The sequence below is a fragment of the Drosophila willistoni genome (assembly GCF_018902025.1).
Source record: "Drosophila willistoni isolate 14030-0811.24 chromosome 2R unlocalized genomic scaffold, UCI_dwil_1.1 Seg167, whole genome shotgun sequence".
Classification (NCBI taxonomy): domain Eukaryota; kingdom Metazoa; phylum Arthropoda; class Insecta; order Diptera; family Drosophilidae; genus Drosophila; species Drosophila willistoni.
The window spans coordinates 23570938-23596049 of NW_025814050.1; the positions used below are offsets into that span (position 1 = coordinate 23570938).

General features: G+C 37.3%; 3 protein-coding genes across 5 annotated transcripts; 1 reads left to right on the forward strand and 2 right to left on the reverse strand.

The window, feature by feature from the left end:
• The first annotated feature begins 348 nt into the window (after positions 1-348).
• LOC6646679 (enolase) lies at positions 349-3692 on the forward strand. Its single transcript, XM_047010511.1, has 3 exons — positions 349-643; positions 1726-2455; positions 2518-3692. Exons 1-3 carry the CDS (start codon positions 453-455, stop codon positions 3100-3102), a joined length of 1506 nt encoding a protein of 501 aa, XP_046866467.1. The 5' UTR covers positions 349-452; the 3' UTR covers positions 3103-3692.
• A 2048-nt stretch (positions 3693-5740) lies between these two features.
• Positions 5741-24770, reverse strand: LOC6646680 (serine/threonine-protein kinase grp). Of its 2 annotated transcripts, XM_047010513.1 has the most exons (7): positions 24709-24770; positions 15758-16137; positions 15091-15314; positions 10361-10538; positions 9193-9335; positions 7358-7567; positions 5741-6700 (listed from the first exon to the last, which is right to left on the reverse strand). In XM_047010513.1, the coding sequence occupies exons 2-7, from the start codon at positions 15901-15903 to the stop codon at positions 6030-6032; spliced, it is 1572 nt and encodes a 523-aa protein (XP_046866469.1). In that variant the 5' UTR covers positions 15904-16137; positions 24709-24770; the 3' UTR covers positions 5741-6029. The 2 variants fall into 2 exon arrangements, with proteins under 2 accessions (XP_046866469.1, XP_002069345.1); XM_002069309.4 differs by lacking the exons at positions 15091-15314; positions 15758-16137; positions 24709-24770 and adding an exon at positions 10744-10811.
• Positions 22838-24763, reverse strand: LOC6651844. Of its 2 annotated transcripts, XM_047010514.1 has the most exons (3): positions 24709-24763; positions 24491-24587; positions 22838-24023 (listed from the first exon to the last, which is right to left on the reverse strand). In XM_047010514.1, exon 3 carries the CDS (start codon positions 24019-24021, stop codon positions 23221-23223), a length of 801 nt encoding a protein of 266 aa, XP_046866470.1. In that variant the 5' UTR covers positions 24022-24023; positions 24491-24587; positions 24709-24763; the 3' UTR covers positions 22838-23220. The 2 variants fall into 2 exon arrangements, with proteins under 2 accessions (XP_046866470.1, XP_002074338.1); XM_002074302.3 differs by lacking the exon at positions 24491-24587 and having other exon boundaries at positions 24709-24762.
• Positions 24771-25112: the final 342 nt, after the last annotated feature.

Below are 25112 nucleotides of genomic sequence, written 5' to 3' on the forward strand. Positions count from 1 at the left end.
AGATATATATAAATATACATAAGTATTCTTTAAAAATTGGGATGTTCAAAAATTATATCCATTTTTTGATTTTTATTATAATCAAAGAAAAGTTAGATTTAAAGTAAACTGTGAAAATTGCATTTTGTACAAAAGAATTTTTCTATTATTACCATTGATATATATTTGTAATCTCATAATGCATTCTAAATTTACAAATTCTCAAAATAGCTACACCACAAAAGAGGTTAACAACCTTTGACATTTTTAAAGCAATTCTTTAGGATATCTATGTTTAAGCTCACTTGTATCTTTCTCATATTATGAAATAATAAACAATGGGCTCTTCCCTATAACAATCTCTTGCAGTCTGTCCTTGTGCGAAGGTCAATTTCCCTCCAATCACGCAACGTCCACCCCCACATCAGAACCGGCACCTGGAGAGCCACAAAACAGCCCCATATAGAGAGAGCATGGTAAGCATTCTCGTTACTCGCAGTTGCTTGAAATGGCGTTGCTGCCCCAACATTCTGGCAACAGCTCCAACAACGTCAGTGCAAAAAAACACTTTGGCTTTCAGTAGCAAATCAGCAGCCAGACCAGCCGGAAGTTTGAACGAGTCTCTCCCATTTGGATTTCAATTTTTCAAATACAAAAGTTTTTGGTATGTATGGACATATGTGTGTGTTTAAGTACATGGGGAAATTATTTAATAATTTTTCCACTCAAAAGTGTGTGAAATCTAAACTATCAAATTTGTTAAACAACAATATTAGGCATCGTACGATTGTGTTTTATTTTGGCTTGTGCAAAAATGCTGTTATCTAACTAAAATTTCTCCACTCGTTTCGGGGATAATGTTTAATTGATTTAAATGATTAAAATTTATGGCGATAAGGACATAAGAAATGTGCAATTTATATATAAACATAATTCTTTTGACATTTTGCGGCTTTTTTTTGTTATATGTGTGTACATATATATTTTTTATTTCTTCACACACATTGTATGTGTAACCTCTAAAAGCCGCGTAGAGGTCAAAGCGGTGAGAGACTTGGCTTTAGCTCTCTCTATCTTTCTCTTGCATACATACATTCTCTCACTGTCTCTCTTGTAGCTGGGGTGGATGATGAAAAATTGATATGCAGTTGGGAAAAGTGCCGCTAACTTTTCAATTTCGTTACAAGACAAAAAAAAATGATTTTAAATTACAATGCAAAATGCCAATATATGTACATACGTATGTACATAATATAACTTGCTTAAATTTATTTAATCTTTTATTCGTTATTGTTTTTAAAACAAAAGTATACATATACCGTAAGTATGTATACTAATAGGAAGAAATTTGTAACCATATCTATTATTTCCATAATTCGGTTCGTGCAATAGTCCAGTATTACTGGAATTAAGCCTATTCCAGAGCCTAGACCTACCCTAATAGTAAGCATGAGAACACTTTTGCCTCACTAAATTTGTACAGTGCATATTAATATATTAAGTGGGGGAAAAAATTAAATTTAAAATATTATTTACCTACTTTAAGAAATGTCGAGAAGAAAATTTCGCGGTCAAAGTCGACCAAATATTTGAAACTCTTATCAGGCAAGCTTGGTTTTATTTTGTTTCTACTAATCTTTGGTTAGTGGGCAAGCAAATTTGGTGACCAATTCAATAAATAAAAAATTTGGCAATGATAATATGGTTTTCATTATTTGGTATTTTTTCATCTCCTTTTTTTTTCAGTTCAGAAGACAATATGACCATCAAAGCGATCAAAGCCCGTCAAATCTACGACTCCCGTGGCAACCCCACTGTTGAGGTCGATCTGACCACCGATTTGGGTCTGTTCCGTGCTGCAGTCCCCTCTGGTGCCTCCACTGGTGTGCATGAAGCTTTGGAGCTGCGCGACAACGATAAGGCCAACTATCACGGCAAGTCCGTGCTGAAGGCTGTTGCCCACGTCAACGATACTCTGGGCCCCGAGGTGATCAAGGCCAATTTGGATGTCGTTGATCAGGCTGCTATTGATAATTTCATGATCAAATTGGACGGCACTGAGAACAAGAGCAAGTTCGGTGCCAACGCCATTTTGGGTGTGTCCCTGGCTGTGGCCAAGGCTGGTGCTGCCAAGAAGAATGTTCCTCTGTACAAACACATTGCCGATTTGGCTGGCAACAAGGAAATCATTCTGCCAGTGCCCGCTTTCAATGTGATCAACGGTGGCAGCCATGCTGGCAACAAATTGGCTATGCAGGAGTTCATGATTCTGCCAACTGGAGCCACTTCCTTCACTGAGGCCATGAAAATGGGCTCTGAGGTGTACCACCATCTGAAGAATGTGATCAAGGCCAAGTTCGGTCTGGATGCCACCGCTGTCGGTGATGAGGGTGGCTTTGCCCCCAACATCCAATCCAACAAGGAGGCTCTGGTTCTGATCAGCGATGCCATTGCCAAGGCTGGATACACTGGCAAGGTATGCTAATTGGCACTAATTTAGTTTTTAATTCAAATTAATTGAATCATTATTTTGTTCAGATTGAGATCGGTATGGATGTTGCTGCCTCTGAGTTCTTCCGTGATGGACAATACGATCTGGACTTCAAGAACCCACAGAGCGACAAGTCGCAATGGTTGTCGCCCGAGAAATTGGCCAACCTGTACCAGGAGTTCATCAAGGAATTCCCCATTATTTCCATTGAGGATCCCTTCGACCAGGATCATTGGGATGCCTGGACTAACTTGACCTCCAACACCAAAATCCAAATCGTTGGTGACGATTTGACTGTGACAAATCCCAAGCGTATTGCCACCGCTGTGGAGAAGGGAGCCTGCAACTGCCTGTTGTTGAAGGTCAACCAAATCGGTACCGTCACTGAATCCATTGCCGCTCATTTGCTGGCCAAGAAGAACGGCTGGGGCACCATGGTCTCTCACCGTTCCGGCGAAACTGAGGATTCATTCATTGGTGATCTTGTCGTCGGTCTGTCCACTGGTCAAATCAAGACTGGTGCTCCATGCCGCTCTGAGCGTCTGGCCAAATACAACCAGATCTTGCGCATTGAGGAGGAAATCGGCGCAGGCGTCAAATTCGCTGGCAAGAGCTTCAGGAAACCCCAGTAAGCAGTCTGCTGCTACTTCAAAATTCCAAAAACAATACACCAAGGCACCAGAAAAACAAGCAGCACAAATGAGATCGGTGTCCCCATAACTTGGTGTACACGTGTTCGTCAATCTATTTTCATTCTCTTTTTGGAAATTAGTGAAACAAATCCAAAATGGTTACCGAAGCCACATAATCTGTCTCTACTTGCTTCGTTATTTAGACATTATTCTTAATGTTATCATTATTTATATTAAAAACAAAACAAAAAAACAAACAAACCCCTTATGTAAAATGCTTGAACGAATATCATGTTTGTAGTCGGCCCTCTCCTCCCAAAAAAAAATACATTTAACTCCCATCAGAAAACTACATAGAAATCTAAATCTATAATTGTTGAAACATAGATCTTAAGGCAATCATCCAACGTTCTTTGTTCAAACTCAATAAAAAGGAGCTGGCATGGAGGAGTTGCTGTAGCAGAACACATACAATAATACTCAAGGAAAGCAAAAAGGGAGCTACCAGTTACGGAACGCATAAATATTTTATTCAAAATGTTAGTTGATGTGAAATAAATTACACAAATACAAATAAATGGTTGATTATATGGACAGCGTACTTTTTTTCCAGGGTAAAATTGGGCTCATAATATATAACAGTTCTATCCCTAAAAGAGAGCAACACTAATTTCGTGCCGTTGACTGATTGCACTGCTTTCACTGTAGTTTTGACGGCTTCATACTACCTAAGAAAATGATAGCCAACAATGCATTGTAATGTAGGGTTAGGAGTTTTTATTGGGAAGTTTCGATGTGAGCTTTTTTATTTGGAGACATGTGGAAAGTTTGCGGAATTTGCCATAAGAACTGATGTAACGCTCGTAGTTCAAACTTCTGCACACTAGCAGCTGCGAATAAACAGCAACAAATGAGGCATATGTCAAAAGTCCATTTAGTGAATTTAATTTTAGTTAATATTTAAATGGATTTATTGCCAACACCGAGCTTACAAAATTCATGTGTTGTGGGGTTTAATGTACATATGTATTCAGAAGGGTCGGTTCCCACAGGAACGAATTACTGACTACCATTGACTCTTATCAACAACTTTGTTACTTTCGTTGTCAGTTTTATTCAGATCGGACGATTATATCATATAGATTCCTTGGAAACGATCCTAACCTAAGTTGCTTCCTTTGCGATTATCAGAGCTCCGACCCTCTGGCTTTTCCCATCGTAATCCTTTCATGTTATTCGATCCATCTGTGCAGTTCCTAGAAATAGTTAATGTAATGGGGCCAAGTTTCACCGCGGATTAATAAAGTTAATTATCTCAAAAAACGATATAAGAAATTTTGCAGGTTCATCAGTAGTCAAAACGCAAGGCAACTTTTCGTTTTCTGGCATATTAAGACTCAACGTCCTGAAAATCAGAGCACCCCCTTCGTACCACTTCCCTTTGAACAAGGCGCTAAATTGGGTTTAATTTAAAAACTGTTTCACAAGCATCTCAGCAGTCCGCCCTTCAATTCGAAGCCAGTGCTTGAACAAAAATTTTACTCCTAATCGGAGATTTCTAATATGTAGTGACCTCTCAGCTAGAGATCCAATCATAAGCGACGTTTGCAACAATGGCATGACCCATAGAGATGTATTGGAGAAGGCAATGCACTTGAAAATTTGAAGAAAAATTATGATCATATCGTAAATTGCGCATCTGAGCATAGTGTTTGGGATGTTCTGTGATTTTTTACAAAAATCTGAAGTAAATTTACATTTATTCTGAACATTTAAATAAATTTAAATTTTATTAAAAAAAATGATTTCAAATTTTCAATTATAGGCTGTAGCAGCGAAATATTTTTTCACTAGGCAAAGTCGTATTTAAAAGTCAGGCTCCAGTGCCCCCCGGCTCAAAATATTTTTGGTTCATCTCTGTAGTAACTTGGCTGGAGCTTAAGTCACCCCACTCCTTTGTTAAAATGTCTATATATATATATATACTATACATAGATTTTTAGTATTTATTTAATTCTTGAAGAAAGAATGATACGCGCGTGAGAAAACACTTGTTTTTATTCTAAAACCCAAATCTAATGGGCTCTTATTGGTCGATTGATGTTCTACTCACATTAACGCTTCAACAGCCAATCAAAAACGAGTATTCAATCTACATTCCACCGCCGAGCAGAGTAATCGCATCCATACAAAATGTGTGTAGATTAGCACAAAATCCCATTCTCCTATTATTGTAGATGTTGATCTTGAAGCCTAGAACTATGCTTTATATTTATTCAATATACCAGAACTATGTTAACCGACTGCTAATACACAGAGTGTGATGTGAATTTTTTGTACAAATATTTATTTTGTTTGTATTTTTTTTATAACCATAAGTTTTGGTCCAAAATATAAGTATGAAATGAGCTATAAGTACCGAACTGATGTATTCCTCTGCCGTAAGCACGAACAATTCATTGCCAACAATAACAACAATTTGAAAAACCTTTGTCAAACAATCTGCAGAAGTATAAGGAAATTAAATATATTACTAAACTTAAAAGGCCCAAATGAAACCCTGAACAAACTCAGGATTTGGGCAGAACCGCAAGCTACAGGTCATTGCTCCAAATAGGTTCGAGTATAATGCCAAAACTTTAACTCAAAATCTACAAACAGATTTATTGTTTTATAACGTTTCACTAGCTACATTTTAAAATACTTATATATTTTGTTTTTGAAATATTCAACAACATTAAAATCAAATTACTTAAAACTAACAGCCGATCCATTCGGCAATGAGGTGGTGATGATATTAGTTAAATTAAAAGAAACATGTTTCATTCATAATAATTTAGCACAATGGGAAAAGCTATAACTTATCGGGGATGTTGATTCATGATGCAGACACTAAGTAAACGTAAACGGTTTTAACTCTTAATTGGCTAAGGCACCGAATTGGTTGCAATTGCGATTGGCCATGTGGTCGGCCCCTTCATCACAATATCCTCCAGGGCATGCTTAATCTTAATAAAGCGACGCTTAAACTCCAGGCCACAGCCTTTTGATAGGCGAAAATCGACAAGGATTTTACCATCCATCTCAATGATGTGAGCCTTGAAGACCAGACGCAACTTACGCCTATCAATTGTCGATACAGTTACCACGCCCTCTTCATTAACTTTGCAGGTATAGCCACCCAGACGTTCTATGGTGCCCACTAGACGCTTGATCGTATCATCCCAACGTGTTGTCACAAAGAATCTGGTCATGCGACGAACCAAACGCTGGAAATAATTCTGCGAAGCACTCTGCGTCTGATTCATCTGAGTGGCCAGCAGCAAATTGTCCAACATGGCAGGCTGTGAGAAGCAATTGCCATAAATGAGACGGGCCTCATTCTGGACCAGAGCCTGACGATCGCCACCCTTTCGCTTGCCAGCAAAGTCATCATCATCGCTGCGCATTGTCGGCATGGGCTGAGAACAATAGTTACGCGATATGGAATCATCCAGATTGTTGCTCAAATGGGCGCTGGACTGCAAACGCGGTCGTTTGGCATTGGGCGAGCATATCTCCAAAGCAGCTGCCGAATCCACCAAGTCAAAGGAACGATCTAAAAGCCACAATAATAAAACATTTTAGCATTAGTTTAATAAAAAAAGTGTAATTGGAACAATCAAAAAAAAAAAATTTAATTAAATCAAAATTAATACGAAAGAAAACAACTCAAGCAAAATGCAAAAACCATTTGGTTTTTGGTAATAAAGCTCTATGGATTATGCTCATACACCATACAGCTAAAATCACCAAAGACCAAATAATATGCGAAAATCAAAATCAATTACAACTCATATAACAATAAAGCGCAAAAGCAGTAAAACAAAAACGAAACATAAATAAAACAATACATATTAATATAAATTTGCCACTTTTTCGAGAAAACACTTGCGTTGATTAAGTCAGCCAGAGCCCATGCTTTGGTAATCTAGCTTTATGAAGTAGTCAAATCTATCATACAGCTAAAGCGCCAAAGCATAGGCAAGACCATTATCCATTACTACAATAAATTGTCACTATATATCACACACACACACATGATGTTGACATTCCGCAGACACAACAGTCTAGGTACAGAGCGTCTCTCAAGTCTAGATATATTCTTTGAGAGTCACTAAGTACCTGAGCTGTTTAGGCAGAGATATTTCGTATCACTTTGTATAGTCACTTTTTCGTCACCTTATGAATAAGTATTTAATAGGTATTTGCTCACCGTGTTCGGCAAACTGCATATTACACCATTTGTGATCGAGGATCTTCTCCAGACTCAAACGACTGCCTGGAGTGCTGGCCAAGACTTTCCGCAACAAGGAAATGGCCAATGTGTCCAGTTTGCTCCATGGCGTCTGTGTTTGCCAACGATCATTATCCTTCCATGTGATGAACTCTGGGCACGTGGATGAAGGCTGATCCCAGGGCAATTCTGTAATTCGATCAAAATAGAAAAAGGTTTATTTTTTTTATTTCAAAGTCGTAAAATTAAAGTTTTTGAACATGGAGTGAGTGTAGAAAGAGCAAAGATTATACTTAATTATGGTGGTTTTAAATTATTCATGACTTTTTATTTAAATGTGATATTATAATGTGCAGTCACGTCAAAAGATATGACTCCTATCGGCTTAGTGGTATATACAGTTTATATTTATTCACGATACCAAAAATTATAACCACCATTCAATAAGAATCAATTCGTTTTAGCATTCAATATTAAACTGGAACACTTGTTTGTTACAAAAACTATTTAAAACAGAGTTAAAATTAAATTTTACATAACAATATTTGAAAGTAATCCGTTTGAGAATGAAAATATACAGCCTAATCCGAGCAAAAAGTATCATTTCATTTCATACAAAGAAATTTAATCAATGTATAGAACAAGTTTCTAATTTTTAGCAATTCGTGACTAGTAATATGCATTATGTATTTCATGCTTGGATTTTGTTTAATAATATTTGCATTTATTTTGAGTTTGTTTGCACAATAAAAAATTTATATCAACTGTTGAAACGTGCTAAACAAAATGCATTCACTTTTTTATTTTTATATACATACATACATACATATGTATTTATATTTGTGTGTATACAGATTCAATCCGTGCAATGAATAATAAAGAAAGTGTTGTTTCGTTCTTTTCTCTACTCTTGCACAAATACTTTAGTTATCAAAATATAGACATGATATTTTTCAACATTTTTAGTTTGGTCATTCTAAATCTTGTGTGAGTGGATTAAGATTTGCCTAATTTAATGATTGATTTTTTGCATAATTTATTATATATTTTTAAAACAATGAGAGGGAATTGCAGAGTAGTTTAGCATAAAATTCAATAATGTTCATTTCGTTTTTATTGAAAACTGAGTTATGTATATTTGATATATATTTCTAACGATTTTTAACAAAAGTGTATCAAAACTTCGATATACCGAAGTCAGTTGGGTTTGGCGTATTATTCGTTACATTTCCGATGTAAATATGTATATTTATGTATATAATACCTTAATATTGTGTACAGTTATTATTTTGTTGCATTTTATTTTGTTTTTGGGGTGCGTTGGCAAGCAATTTAAGCTGGAGCTTTGGTATAAAAGCTTTAGATGATATACAATGTGCAAAAAACAATCTACAGCTAGAATACCAAAGAAACAGCAAAAAATGATGATGGAGGGAGAGGAAAAGATGGTGAAGAGGGGAGGAAGAAAATGTGGAAAAAATATATATAAAAAAAGTTGACATAATAGAATTAAAAACAAGAAAAAATATACGAAATATACACACAAACACATATAATATATGAGAGAGAGCCAGAAAGAGAGATGGAGACGTTGATTGAATGTACCGTTAGATGGAAACCGAGGAAAAGCGAGCGAGCAAGTGCAAGAGGTGGGCGGTGGTAAAGTGACGCAGCAAACGACTTTAATTTTCATGTGCACGAAATTAATAATATTTGTATAAAAAAAATTATATACAATGATAATTTATACACACATTTATGAAACGCATTCAAAATTAGAGTGAGAGTGAATAAAGAGATTATGGACTACTTACCACCCGCCAACATAGTGACCAAGATAACGCCACAAGACCAAATATCCGCCGGCTGGGCGTGATACGGTTTTAATAGCACCTCGGGAGCCACATAAGGTAAAGTGCCACATCGTTTGTCCAGCAGTCGCTCCTTGCCCTTACATCTATTGATGATGAAATGAAAGTGACAAATGACCAACGCCGACGTTAAGAGTGACGACAGCATGACGACGGCGACGACGCATATAAAGAGAACAAAATGAGTTAGAGAGAGAGAGAGAGGACAAAAAAGAGTTTGAGTATAAATCAGAATTAAATGCATGACAGAGAAATAAGTGTATATGTAAGTAAAGTTACAGCTAATTACATTAAAGAGTGCGAGTAAAGCTTTTCTTTTCCCCCTTGAATTCAATGTAATGAAAGGAATTAACAAAAATGTGATTATAGATAGCTAATAGCAAAGATTTTTTACAATTTGCAAAACACTTCGCATATTAAAAAAAAAAAAAAGTAGAATAGATGCATAAGACATAAATTAAAATGCATTTAGAAACTTTACTCCTAGATTGGATTAGATTTTAGCGCAAAAATTTAGCAGTCTTGATATCAATTGGAAACATGTACATATACAACATATGAGTAATGGTATCCGGATTTGTCAATATATTTCTATACAACAATTTATGTAAAGGTTTAAAGGTTTAAGGTTTGAAACTCTAATTAAATTATTATAAAACCGTTAAAAAAGAAAAACTGGAAGCAAGATAATGAAATTATTGTAAATTCCACATCTTTACTTAAATAATGATAACAGAAGAAAACAAACCCAAGGACTTTGCTATTTAATTATACATATAAAGGGTTTTTTTTTTGTTTTTGAACGAGCAGCAGTCAAAGTTTTTAACAAAACTAAAGTTTAAAACAAAAGAAAAAAAAACGACCAAAATATAATTCATAGAGTTTAAAGGAAACCAAAACCACCACTTCAAAATTTAACAAAAAAAAATCCTTTTTGCTTTTGCATCCATCTAATTATCTATGTATTTGTGTTAACCCTGCAGCACTTTTTGAGTTTTTCATCGAAAACTTTCTCATTGTGAATGCTAAATGCAATTTTCAGTTTTTTTCACTCGTTTTAGTTTGTTTTCTTTTTTGGTTTTGGTGGGTAAAATAATTTTGTACCTAATACCTAAACATGGTGGCCATGCCGAAATCCGAGATTTTCACATTATCATGCTCATCAAGTAGAAGATTCTCCGGTTTCAAATCACGGTGTGCAATGCCACGCTGATGTAGATAGCTCAGTCCAGATAATAATTGCGTGAAGTAGCGTTGTGCCTCATGCTGTGGCATGCCAATATCAGGCTCTGCAACGAGAAGAGAATCAGTTGTAATTGAATTTAAACACACAGTAAAGGTTTTCGCACAATTAAAACCATTTGTTGTTAAAAGGAAATTCGCACGTTTTCGGAGAAAATTGAAACAAAATCGTCGTTCACAATGTTTGTTACAGATGCTCACGCTCTTTGTGCGGCATCACAGTCTACCTATGTAGACCACCACACATCTTACCAGCACATATTTATGTATCCTCATGTGGCATCCAGGACCTATCTACCTACGTACCCAACTGACCACCGCCACGCACAAGAGGCACGCAAAAACTGAAAACTAATGGAAAATGTGTGCACCAGTGCAGGAGAATATCACTGAGAAACCGAGAAAAAAGGTAACTATGGCAGGTGGAAAAGCAAATGTAATGCCACTGTATCATATTTGTGTGTCTATGTTTGGTCCTTGCATGTGTGTCCTATGTGTGTGTGTGCGAAGGATTTATGGTCTACCTGTAGAAAACGAACATCATGCATATACCACGCAGGCATACCGAAAGAGAGTAAGAGACAGGGAGAGAGAGAAACACACAAAATGCAATCAACAGTTTTATAAAAATTTAATCAAAGCCAGCAACTAACACAAAGTAAAATGTGTGTGTGTGTGTGTGTGTGTGTGTGTTGACCTGACCTGTTGGTTGGTTGTGCCAAGGGTTAAAATGTCCTCCATCATCATATTTTGCTGGCCAAATAGAAACAAAAGCACAGCAAACAACAAAGTATTTAAAAGTCTAGTCTCAAGGAGAACAAGAAGAACAGGATGAACAATAAAAATCCAACCGAAATAACTCTTGGAATTAAAATCAGGGAAACGACTACAATATACCTTGTATACCTAATCGATTAAAAATTTGATGTGTTAAAAATGAACAAGTGTTTGATATAGATTTTACAAAATTGGAGGAAATTGCAGTTGTTCTAGCTATTTACCTGTATTTATTCTCATAAAAGAGAAAACATTTGATGACTATCGTTGAGCTGGAATATACACATCTTTTGGTTGCAAATGTTTTCTTTTACCTCGCACTTACTCAGAAATATTCAAGTAGTCTGGTCTACAACAAGAACATATTCAAGTATTTATACAATGGTTGTTTTCCATCGAACTATGATGAAAAGAAAAATCATTCTTTTAAGTTAAGGCCACTCTTTTTTTTACACTGATGACCTCAGTCGGAAGTGCATTTGCCATTTTGAATTGGCATAATCAAAGAACAGCGGCATGCTCGGCTCAGGATTGAGTTAGACATTCTGGTATATTGTTTTGCTTTCGCCTTTCACTTGATTGACTACTGTCAAAGGCATCAATATCAGCTTCAGCAGAGCAGCAGCAACGTGAAGCCATGATTCGTTTTGCATTAAATATTGATTTCCCTGGCCAATGTCTTTGACATTGTGTATCCCACGAGCAGGATGCGATTCTGAATGGGGACCAAATGGAAATTGATAAATTGATCAAATTTACCTAAAAGTTACTTTATTGCATCAACAAGATGCGCAACATTTCCGATAAAAACAGAAAAAACCAATATTGAATTTGGTTGAACCAATTTGCGGGTAAATTCAAGGAAAAGAAAACAAATAAAGAGAAGCAATTGCATCATGATAACAGAAAAATCTGCGAAGGTTTTTTGTTAAGTATCACAAATGCAAGGGGAAAACTTGATATCTGTGGTATTTCTGATATGATATATTTTTCGACTACCTAATGAAGTCATATGCATGTGAAACATATAAAAACGAGACTGAATTTCCTGAAACATTTTATTTTTATAGTTTATGTAGTCAATTTCATAAATTTAATGGATTTTTTTTTGTTCTCTCTTGCTGCTGTGTCATTCGCCAAATTGCACAACATAAATTTTGATAAGACATTATTTTGTTTTCCCCAAGATGCACGTTGAGTTGATTTTAATGTTGTTTTATTGCTTGTTGCTTTTGAAGATGCTGCTGCCGTTGCTGGAGCTGAAGCATCTTTGCTTTTTGCTAGATTCTTGTCACTCTGTTTGTAGTTACAAAGTTATATCTTTTGCCATAAAGTTGAAAGCCAGGCAGACATCAGGTGAGCTAGCTTTCCTCCAGACCAAGATAAACCAACAAGCAACCCCACTTTTGTATATCCTGCACCACTGCCACAAACCATCAGCATCATCTTTGCAGCAGTCATTGTCAGTCAGTCAGTATTTTCATTCTTTCCTTTGTGTATCTTTATTTTTTTTTTTTTTTTTTTTTGCCACATTGTTTGCCATTCATTTATTATGTTGCACAATTTGCACAACTCTTTTTGCTGAATATAAAATTAAATGGAATTCCATATAACTATCCGAGTATTTGTGTGTGTGTGTATGTGTGTCTGCATCTGAATAAATAAGAATATTGACTGACTTTAAGCCAAGTGGCAAGCTGAAATTGCATATGCAGCTGCTACCGATGCAGCCTTGTGGCATAGATGAAAGCAATAAAATTGCATGTCAGTAACATTTTAGCATAATTAATTGCATTTCATTTGCAAGAGACGAAGAAAATTACTTGAAAATTTCATTTTGTAATTGGTCACAGGCACACATATATAGCATTACGTATGTACTGATATATATAATTAATACTCCCCAAGCAAGAGGCACAGATTGAATGAATGACCAAAGCATACAAAAGGGATACGAGTAGTAGTAGTAGGAGGAGTCGATATCTCGCTATAAGCTTAATGAAATGAAATGCATTTACGCCGAATACACATATAGCGAGACAATTAAACACATACAACACAAAGCAAACGATTGTGTGCTCGTGTATGTGTGTGTGTGTGTGTGGGTGTGTATCACCATTATGTTTCATTTGCATATTGAACCTATTTATGGCAGCATCCCATTCATTGTACATATTCAGGATTGCATCGCCCCCTGAACTTCACAACACAACCAACCCAACCTAACCTCCTTTTCCAAGCAGCTTAGAGAGATTTTTTTTGCTGCATACCCAACAGGCGCCAGGCAATTAGAGATGACATCGTGATCCAATTGACAGACTACTTTAAAATAATTTAAATTTACACATTAAATTGAATTTAAGTTCGCATATTTACATATTCAATGACCATTAAAAAAAAAATTGGCTCACTTGAAAATGAATCAATATATATATTCCAAACTAATGTGTATTTATTAGCTTTTCGTAACAAAAAATTAGGAAATAAATGGAATGAATGGATTTCCCAGTTTAATTTCAAATATTTATCAAAACATTACCGTAAAAACATAAAATTAAGAACTTAAACTTTGTTAAAACTTTGTTCATTTTTATACAAATGTTTGCCTTTGAATTATGTTTAAGAAACGTGAAACCGATTTTTAAAATTGAAAATCTACTCCTCTCTAATTGTCATTAAAAATGGCTTAGCACGTAGACTAAATATGGTTGCCACCACACTGACTGATTATTACACTTTGGCTTTGAAGCCGAGTAACCACCTATCTATCTATACATATATCGCATCCAATGTCAATGGAGAAAGGGAAGGGAGAGAGGTAAGAACATCGAGTAAAGCCACAGGCAATCAATGCAGTTCCTTTGCCACATCATCCGGTCCTTTTCTATCCAACGCCATTTATGACAGCAAGTCATTTCCATTAGGTTCGGCTATGTTGGTTGGTTACTGACTTGCTGACCGCTGACCTTTTTGCCAGAGCTGTTAATATTTATGAAAATGCCACGAACTTTGCACCTCCATCTAGAGCAAGCCTGAACGAGGTCCTCCGCTACTTTTCCCATTTGCCAAATTGTCATTTCAACTCGTTGCAGCCAGTAATCAAGATCTGTATCTTGTCATTTTGATTTGTTGCCAGGTTCCTGCAGAATGTTCCCTTACATTTTATTTTTGTTTTTTTTTTGCTTCGGAATGTTTTACCCAACTCGCACAACCCACGACAAAAATTGCCAGTTTTTGTGTGTCTTCCTCGTCTAGTGGCATGTCCTGTGTCCCGGGCTGTCTGTCGTCTGTTGGCGTTACTCGTCGTCCACATATTGGCAGCATATTTGCGTCTGGGCGACGTCTATATGGCCGGGAATGTGGGGCGTGCTGTAACGTGTTTGCGCGTCCTTCTGCTGCTGCTGTAGACAGACAACCATCTCTGGCTGTCATTTTTGGTTTCATTGGCCTGTGTAGGGCGGGAGTGGGCGGAAGAAACGTGTTGGGACACAGTCATGACACATCAAAATGATACCACACAAAAACGACCCATAATGAGCCTGAAAGTTTTCTAGTTACGTGCATGACCGGGCATTAAAAGAGAATCATTTTATATTGTTGGATTTCCTCAAGTACAAAACGTTTGAGAAATCTATTGAAGTTGATTCGGAAGATAAACATCCTAAAAAGTGGTTTAAACTCTTTTGTCAGTGAACAGAAACTAGAGCAATTTGATGACTTAAATGGCTTCTAACTTAACGCTACTATAGAGACATGTAGAACACTTTGTCCTCCCCATTAAAAGTCGACAATCTCACAACTACATTTAGTTTTTGCACTTACCAATTCGATCGAAAAGTTCTCCACCAGCAGCATATTCCAAAAATATATACTCCACATGTCCCTGAGAACGTTTGCCAAAGAATCGCAGAATATGAGTATCCTGTAGCATTTTCTGTATGCAAACTTCTTTGCGCACCGAGATCACAGCATCCGGATGTTTTTTAAGATCAACCATTTTCATGGCCACAGCCTCGCCAGTTTGGCGATTGATGAGCAATTTAACTCTGCAAAATACAACATTTTTGATAATTGAACGAAGCGTAACGGACGTGTGGTGGGTTTATGGAGAATTATTGTTTAAATGCGATAAAGTGCAACACTGCGCAAAGTGTGTGTATCGACTGGTTCGGTATCCCGTCGGTGCGTCTGTCTGCAGTTGCTGCAGTTGGCTCCCAGAGATGATGGCTCCCTCCACTTTGTGATAAGTGAGTAGCCGCCATGGAACATGCGCACAAACCACCAAACAGAACACAATGAAGTTTTAGGGAGTGATTGTAGGTTGTTGTAGGAGTTTTGGGACAATGTCCTCGTAGTGAGTGTACCGCAAAAGAACGGCTTTTTTTCGTTTTGGAGTCTCACAGTATTTCCGGTTTATTGACTTAACAGAGAGGACCCCACAAATCAAAGATGCAACGGTTACTTTTTTTTTTTTTTGGGTTAAACTTACTCGCCATAGGCACCTTCGCCTAGAGTCTGCGCTAGTGTCCAGCCCTCGACAAACTCCCGGGTAGCAGCGCCATTACCACCTGCCCCTCCTCCAGATCCAGCAACAGCACCAGCACCCGCTGTTGTCGTCGCAATGGATGCCGCCATGTCGTCGTTCGTCCTGGTGGGCTCTGTTAGTTTTCCTTTTTTTTATTCTTTGAATTCTTCTTTAGTATACAAAGTTTGTCTGTCTGTGTGGCTGCTTTCTGCTACTGCTTTAATATCCTGTTGCCCGTATCCTGCGTCGTTCTTCCTTTGCCGCCATGTGCCGCGCGTCGTATGTTTCGTCATCTGCTGCTGCCTGATGAAGCTTCGACAGCAACCTCGTGCATAGCTGGCTATCTGTCAAAGTAAAACGAAAAACAAAGATGGCCATTAGTCACACACACACACACACATACACGGGGGAGAAAGAAAACTTTTCTAATTTGTGCGGTGCCATAACGTGTTTCACAATTCCACAACGTTTCGCTGTCATTCACATTTACGCCAAAAATTCACACACAACCAGAGAGCAAGACAGAAAGACCAAACAGAGATAGATAGAGAGAGAGAGAGTGTATCACACACATGGGGATGCTGCGAAAATATTGTCAACTACTACACATACAAAAACTATTCTGTTTTTTTTTACTTTTTTCCCTTGCAGACTTTATTATTTCATCCTTTGCCATGGTCATGGTTCGATTCGCTCTTTCTTTTACACACACGCATGCGCCCTTTTAATATTCGCAGCGGAGAAGCTTTGAACGCCGCTTAGGGCAGCAAACAATGGTTCCCGCTAGACAAAAAATATTTATTACTCCTGAAACACATTTTAGTTATTCATTATTTTCGAAATAACCAATGTTTACATATCACGGTTAACCATGGAGTTTAGGATGGTAAGATAAGCACCATTTTTGTATGGTTGCAGACCACAGTGCCTCTTTATATGTGTTTATTCGTATGTATCTATGGATATTTTTTGCAGTGAGAGCGTGGGTGGGGGAAAGAAGGAAGCTACACACACGCACACACTCACACATACGTATTTACAGCATCAACAGTCATAGAACCTGACTCCTATGCCGCAGTCTCGAACCCGAGAGGGGGCTCTGTCCTATACTCCATATCTCCCCTACAATGCCTTTATTTTCACCATATTGCGTACATTAAACTTGTGCTGCAAAGTCCGTCCTTCTCTCTATTCCCCTTTCCTCTTCGTCCCGTCTCCCGTACTATATATGACGTCGTTCCTTCGCTCTCTCGCTGTGAATCTCTTTGAGCTTGCGCTTGAGAATGTGTGATGCTGCAAGGAAGCTGACGTCGATTTCTGTTTTTTATTTTTTTTTGCCGGTACACCAAAAAAATAAAGCTCTCTCAATTCGTTGGAGAGTCTGGCTGGCTCTCTGCCGACGTTAACTGAGCTCTGCCGCTGTTGCTTTCTGGCTGGTTCAACAGGCCACTAACTATTAACATTTCTTTTCTACATTCAACAGAGTGGAATTTTTTTTCTTTTATTCCTTCACACGCACAATCGATGTATGGGTGTTTGTTTGTTTATGTCTGTGTGTGTGTGTGTGTTGTGCGTTGCCTTTTTTCACGTCTATTTTTAGATAAGGAGAAGAGGATGTAAAAAAAAGTTCGCTGGATACGGTCCAGTTGGGAGTCGTTGTAGTTTGACACCTTATTGAAAACTTTTTAAATTAACTTTTGCATTTTAAATTTTTAAAATACCTTTACAAATTTATCATAAACGATGCCATTTTTTTTGGGGTGGGAAAAAGAACATGTGCTTCCTAATTGAAAAGGAATGCCAAAGTATTGGGCGAGGGCACGTGGTGAAAGCCTACAGCTAAACTCAACTAGTAAAGTGGAACCAGCTAAGCAAACCGAGAATGATGAGTGATGAAACTCCACTAAAACTTTTGGACAAGTAACAAAACTTTTTGCAAAAAAACAGAAAAATTTTATCAGGAAAACGAAAAAGTTTAGGGGAAAGTTTTGGGAAAGATATCTCCAAGACAAACAGAGTTGAAAACTATGTTAGGAACGAATTTCTTACACTTGGAGATGGGAAAAGGATAAAGGTTTAGAGGGAGAGCTGAAACTAGTTCATGAGTTTGTTTGTTATTTTTTTTTAAGAAAAAGGTTAAATCTTAATGAGAAAACTACAGCTGAACAAATTAGGAAAGGAATCCTTTTATCAAATAAAAATAAATAAAAGAAAAATCTTTGAATTTTCTTCTTTTTAAAATTATTACCTGTCATGGGGTTAAACTTTATAAATGACCTAAAGCTAAAGGCTAGGTCTGCCATCAACCCTTTTTTGTTTGGTTGCTTATCTCAAATGACTTTGGCACAAGAAAAGTGTTTCAACAATTCCTTTTTCAATCTGATAATACAACACCATTCTCCATGAATTTTCTATGAATTTTGATGAAGTTTTTTGTGAAGCTTTCCCTTCTTTTACAACAAAGGCAATCGAGCAACTTCAAACCTGACCAACCAATAGTTACATCTGCTCCATGGGCTCCCACTTCCGATGCCAAAGTGGAATCCTAAATAAACAAGCGTCCAAGTAAAAATCAAATAAAATTAAAGAGTCAAACGAAGCAAACACACACTTTAGAGAGAAGGCAAAACAGAGACAGCTAGAGAGACAGAGACAGATTGGAGTCCGTGCCTTTTGTGTTTCAACAAGCACACACACACATACACAGAGAGACTTTGGCACAAGCACTGTCATGGATTAGTGGAATGGTAAAAAAAAAAAACCAAGTCAAGTCACAAGCCTGGACAGACAAAATGTTTGTTGCAAGCAGCAGCAAACCAAACCAAACAAAAAAACCCGAAACTAGTCCCAACCCAAGGTAAAGTGGGAAAACGAAGAGGAGGAAAGCTACTAAAAATATATCTAAATGATACTAAATGTCAGGTCTTTGTTGGCTAATGCCAGTCTAGAAAGCAAAAATCCTCGTAATGATGATGGTTAACCGTATCATTAACTTTGAATTTCAGTGGTCGTCGGAGTGGGCCTAAGCCCTGATTAACCACCCATGTCCATGTATACAAACGTGGGCAAGCACCATTTGTTACAAATGCCTGACGAATCTTTTAAATAAAATGACCTATCAATAAAATACCCCAAATAGGTTGAACAACTTTTTGTAGTCTACTTTTAGGATTAATGTTTTTATAACCATTTTAAGATCCTGCAATATTAACAAGATTTTTGGTTGAACTCTTTGGAAATCTCTTACTAAATTAAAATTTCACAAATGCAAGTGTGTACCCATGAGAGTAAACAAAATGGATCAATAAATTACCTTCTACTTTCTGAAAGCAGAAAATGTTTTTCTTAAATATGGCATCCAAAGTAAAAGAGGTCAATGAACTGCACTTGCTGCATTCGTATAGTTCAAAATATTTAAATATTTTAAAACTCCTACATAAGATATTAAACTTAAGCAAATGATGTTTCATAAAAAAAAAAGAAAAAATCTCAAGTTTCTCCAACTGATCTATTTCAAAGCAGACACATAAATTTTCGACAGAATCTTCCATCATTTCTTCTAGCTGATTGGTTACATGCCATTTAGCTTTCGCCTTAGCCTTCGCGAAAAAAAGACCGTAAAAAAAACTTGGCCCATAGCAACAGCGACAAAAAAGACTGACTAACTGAGAGATTCCGACCAAGACCAGGGTCGATGTGTGAGTGAGAAACGACGACTACTATGGCCTGCAAGGCGGACGATAAGACTAAGCAAATACGAGTTTTGTAAAGTATTTCAATTTGAACGTTCGCTTTTTTTCCATGAAGGAGCCTGCTGACGCTGCTGCTGTAGCCTCTGCAGCAATATAGGAAAGCCAGAAATGAAAAAAAGATATTGCATGGCTATAAAAAAGACACACACACCAACACACACACACACACAAACACACGTACACAGTAAACGGAAGGACAGACGGACATAACAGGCTGTCAGACAAACAGACATACAAGTGGCCAGACCAGCGTTGCAAGTTTTTTTCTTCTTTCTTTTCCTTTATATATATTATATAAATATATATAAGAAGAGATATGAAAATGTTTTTTTTTTCGTACTTTTCGCGGGCGTTGCAACAAGCCGCAAACACACATACACAAATATACACTTTGAGACGCATATACAGAGAGACAATTTTGCGATAAGTAAAAGTTAAATTTAATTAACAGTCATTACCGTACCAGAAAGTGTACAAGTCGAAGAAGCGCGCGTTTCTTTCTTTCTTTCTTTCATAAGGTCTTGCGGCGGGCGTCGGAGCTTTTCTTAATGGCGGCATTAACCGTATCAACCACCGACGGCGGCAGCGACAGCCGTAAGGACCGTCATTGTCGTCGCAAGGTATCGTCAGTGTAGTAGTAGTTAATGAACATTGCGAAAAAGTCACCACTGAAAAATGTCTCGGAATCATCATCGCTTGTTATCGCCGTTGTCCTTCTCGCACACACAAAAGTATCCGGTATCCTGTACGCCGCCTCTATGGATGTATCTGTATCTACCCCGAGGTTTCCTCATCTTTTTTGCTTGCAACAAAGAGTTTAAAGCTTCTCGTTTGGCCATTTGATGTCCTCGGTTATACCGCTTGGGCTTCGGATTTTCAAACAAATAAAAAACACGATACTGCTTCACTATCATTTACTACCAGATACTACAACTTTCCGGTACGACTGACTATCGGTTTGTTTGTAGTAAAGGTTTTCTTTTGCCGATGTTATTTAACCAAGTTTTTCACTGGCCTATGGATAGGTCCGTTCGTCCTGTTTCAGCGTTGAAATGAAACTGTGTTCAGTCGCCAGCAGACTCGAAACTTCCAGAGAGGATGAGAGAGAACTAGCCGCTCAGCCCGGGAGAGAGCTAGCGATGGAGAGAGAGAGAGAGCTTACGCTTGCGCGCGCCAAAAAGGTGGATGTATGTGCAGGAGGAGAAACCATCCAACACGTTTTCCTCATGACGATGTCGCTTGGTGGTGGCTGTGACTACACCTCATCTCTCCCTTTCTCACACACACACACACACAAACACTCTCTTGTGAATCTTTCAAGTTTAACTTGCCTTTTGCTTCCTTCTTCTTCTCATCCTCTTCTTCAGGGAGCAACAGCGGCAGAGCGAGGGCGCTCAAGTTCGGCGTTGACAGCGCTGCCTCTGCTAGCCGCCAGCCGGCAGCCGGTGAGGGCTGTTGCTCCTTTTTCATTTATTTTCGTTTTTTCTTGTTGTATTTTCTTTGAATGTATTCAAGTATAAGCTCAACACATACATACATACAAATATCAAAGCACACACGCACATATACACACCTTTCGCTAACTTCGTCAACGTAGGCAAAAACTCTCCCCACACTCTGAAACTGAAGATGCTTTTAATGGAGTGGACCTTAATATGCAATAACATATTATAAGTTCGAAAATAAAAACAAACGAAAACTTTACTAAATTAATAAACTTTTGTCTGTCTTTTGAGTTCAATTGCGAGGATAATTAATACACACTTGGTTATTATTTAGATTCATCCAAAATGGTTAATTACACTCTTAATTTAACGAATATCAAACACTTAAAGAGAAAAAAAAAACCTTTTTTTGTAAAACATTTTACAATTTATCGGGTCGGAAGTATCTAACCGGTATTAAAAAAAAGCTTATAAAAATAAAAGTTTATTTTGAGTTATTTAAAACTCCATCGACACATCCTTTGGATTATGTTAAATGTTAAATTGACATTTTTCTAGTTTCTGGCTCACTCTAAAATGCTACGTATACGTATTTATTTTAATAGCTTGCGCCATTTGTCGAACTTCTTTATTTTTGATTTTTATGTTTCTCCTTTTCCTAACCCTCTCTCTACCGCTGCATCAACTCCTTCCTTCTTTCACTTTGCATCCTTCTGCTGTACCAACGAGTCGTTAGCTTCTCTGTGTTCTTGTTGGTTGGTCGTCGTCTAAGTTTTCAGTTGTCGTTTTACATACATACATACAAACAAACAAACATACGAACGATTGAGGAGTTCTACATACAACGGTGGGTATAGATGTGTCTACCCCCCTCTCTCAATGGTTGGTTGGTCTGACTGGATGGCTGCTGCTGCCTACTACATAAATATTTATTTATGTATGTATCTGCGTAACGACAACTGTGGAAATATACACGATGCTGTTGGGGTACTTATGCATAAAACACACACAACGCTAGCAGCATCCTCCGTTCCACCAGCAACAACAATAACAACAACTTTTGCTTGGCAACACAAAACAAAGAGCGAGAAGGAGAGAGGAAAAAAGAATAATAATAAAAAAAATAAAACACAAAAACAAAAAAAAAGGAAACAAAAGACGCACGCGGTTGTCAAGGAAACCAAAAAACTTGCAGTTAAGACTGCCTCTGCTTGCCGTTGCTTTCACACTCTTCTCTTGGTTAAACAACGTTGCGTATAGAAGAGATCCTAACTAAAGAGACACGAGATGAATCGTGCTACGAGTGAATTTATATAAAAGAATATTCGTCACTCTGGCCAAACAGAAGATTATTAGGTTTAATTGATTGGCAATGGAACACACACAATAAACATACGAACGAAGGAGGGAGAAAATGCTTAGATAGACAAATACAAACATATACAAAAGCGAGGGAGGCCAGTAAAGTTCAAAAGGATATAAACTGAAGACCTTTTAAATGTGAAATGCTAACAGCAATCCATTAAAATGTGGCTCGTTGTTTTGAGATATTACGTATTAATGTTTAACGACAAGTTGGGCTATATTAAAAAAATATTCTAGAATTTGAAGTCGCCAAATTACACTTCATTTTACACTTATCTTATAAGTTAGAAGCCTTGTTTATTGGGATTTGTGATTTTAATTTAATTACTATTAGTTGTTAATGTGTAAAAAGTACCATTGAAATTAAGTTCCAATCGTAATCTGAATATTGGCAGTTTGGAATATTTGATAACTTTTAAGGCACCACATGCAAGAACATTGCTTTGTATTTATTTACCCAACCAACTATAAAAGACAAATACTTTTGAATTATTACCATGAAAAATTGATATATTATGACATTTGCTAGTTAAAGCTTACATTATTCATGGCTAGTTGAAGAAGTTGTAGATCTAGTAAAACTAAGAACAAACGTTATATAAGAAAGTATCATGTGAGCAACCTAATAATTTCATTTAATTTTTTTAAGGAATTAAGTAACAGTTAGCCCAGGTAAAGTTTTTATTTCATGTTTAAGAGTTATATATGTAGTTCAAGTTTGCTTTGAACAATCTTCGTTGAATACCAATACATAATACTGTTTTTGTTTCTCTTCTTAATTCATTGAATTATTTTCAGATTTTACTACTAGTAGGAGTAAGAGCTTAAGTGATCAAGGCACAGTTTCAAGATTCAATTTTTTGGATCAGTTACTTTGAGACTTTTTCTTTTTTGAATTTCTTGGAAAGCGACGACCATCATCAGGCTTTCCTTTTTTTAATTCTAATTTGGAGCAAGATGGTACGGCATCCACCAATAACTGATATGGCACTTCAACTTCATCTTCTTGACTGCTTTCAGATGTATCCAATTGGGATTTGGCAGAGTAATAAACGCTACTACTACTGTTGGCAGTTTGATTCAAATCGCAACTGCTGTAACTAGTGGAATTGGAACCACCCGTGCCCTCGGAGGCAGCAGGACGCGTCTTCCGGGGAACAAAGTAATTCGGATCGAGAATGAGGGGAAACTTGCGCCTACCATTGCGCAACACTTGAACCTTCTTATTCGTATTAGGCATGTCCTCTGTTTTGGGTGGATTCAATGCGGTGACTGTTTCATCTGCCATGGACATCATACCAAAATGACGCATCATGGCAATGGCTTCACGCTCAATCGTGCTTGTGTCCTCCCAATCGGCCATGGTGGCATGTTCACCCAATGGTTTTGTCCCAGAGATTTGCTGAATACGCTCCATCATGGCCAGACTCGCACGAATCTCCCTCGATTTACTGACAGAAGAACCATACTGACGCTCCAGTTCCTCATTCCGCTTCTCCCTCTTGGCCAGGTATTCATATGTCGATTTTGGGCGCGGATCTGAAGCAGCGGCAGCCGACTCCTGCTCCCGTTTTATCTCATAAGCACGTTGTCCATAAATAAAATTAAAATCCGATTGCATATCAATGAAATCATCTTCAAATGTAGTGGATGGTGCCCAGGCCATGACTAACAGAATATAAATTACTTATAAATACAAAAGAAAAAAAGAACAGAAACAAAATCTCGAATTTTGAAGCAATAATAAAGATAAGGCACTGGCTTCTGTAACTAAACTTTGCAGAAGAGTTTAAAACCTATCACAGCCAACCCTATGAACTAGGAGTACTGGGGCAGGCATTAAATGGGGAAAGGTAAACACGACTTTGACGTCACTGAAGATGCGGAGCCTGATTCAGATAGAAGAAGCAAAGAAAACCCAAGACAGTGACTATGCAGTTTTCATTTGTTTCCGTTGAACTGTAATCCCTTTGCAGGTAATATATGCAACTAAATGTCTTTTCGCGGTAAGTGAAACAGTGGCGTCGCTTTATTATTGCTCCATGGCCTTTGCATTCGAATTGAACATAACCTTAAAAAGCCGGTTTCAATGTAGAGAGAATGCAACAAATACAAATTATAGGAAGCCAACTTACCAATTGTTTCTTTTTTTTTTCAAATATATCACAGTAGCATTAACAGCACGTGCACCTTAAAATTATTCTTAATTTTACGTCGCTTAAAAAAAACAAGCTGTTGTACGAAAAACAAGACGCGTTTTTAGGCAAATTTAGCACATTTTTAAATGTGCGCCAAAAAAAAACAAGTCAAACAAAAGACGCATACATATGCAAAATGTAAATTATGGTCTCACCTCTGGGCCGGCTATGAATTCCTTGTTATTCGTTTCTTAATTACAAATTGAGGACAAGCACACCGTAATTTTAATCACGCACGTTCCTTACATGTCTTTTTTATCACAGTTAAATTAATTAAACAATTTAAGCATTTTGCAAATTACCACGATTTAAGAAGTTTAAGCAATTGCACGCTAGGGCTGCAAAACAAGCGATGGTCAGTTCATCGATAATTTTTTTCCATCAAAGTGCTAAGGGTGAGTCAAAAGTGCTAAGGGCTGAGTCAAACTCCTAACGCTGGGAAATATTTCTAGTATTTTTTGGGTTTTTTTTTTGGTATTTTTCCGCGCCTAGTACTCAGAAGCGGAACTTAAAGAAAATGAAGTACCGACTTAGGTATACCATGCACCAGTAAAACAAA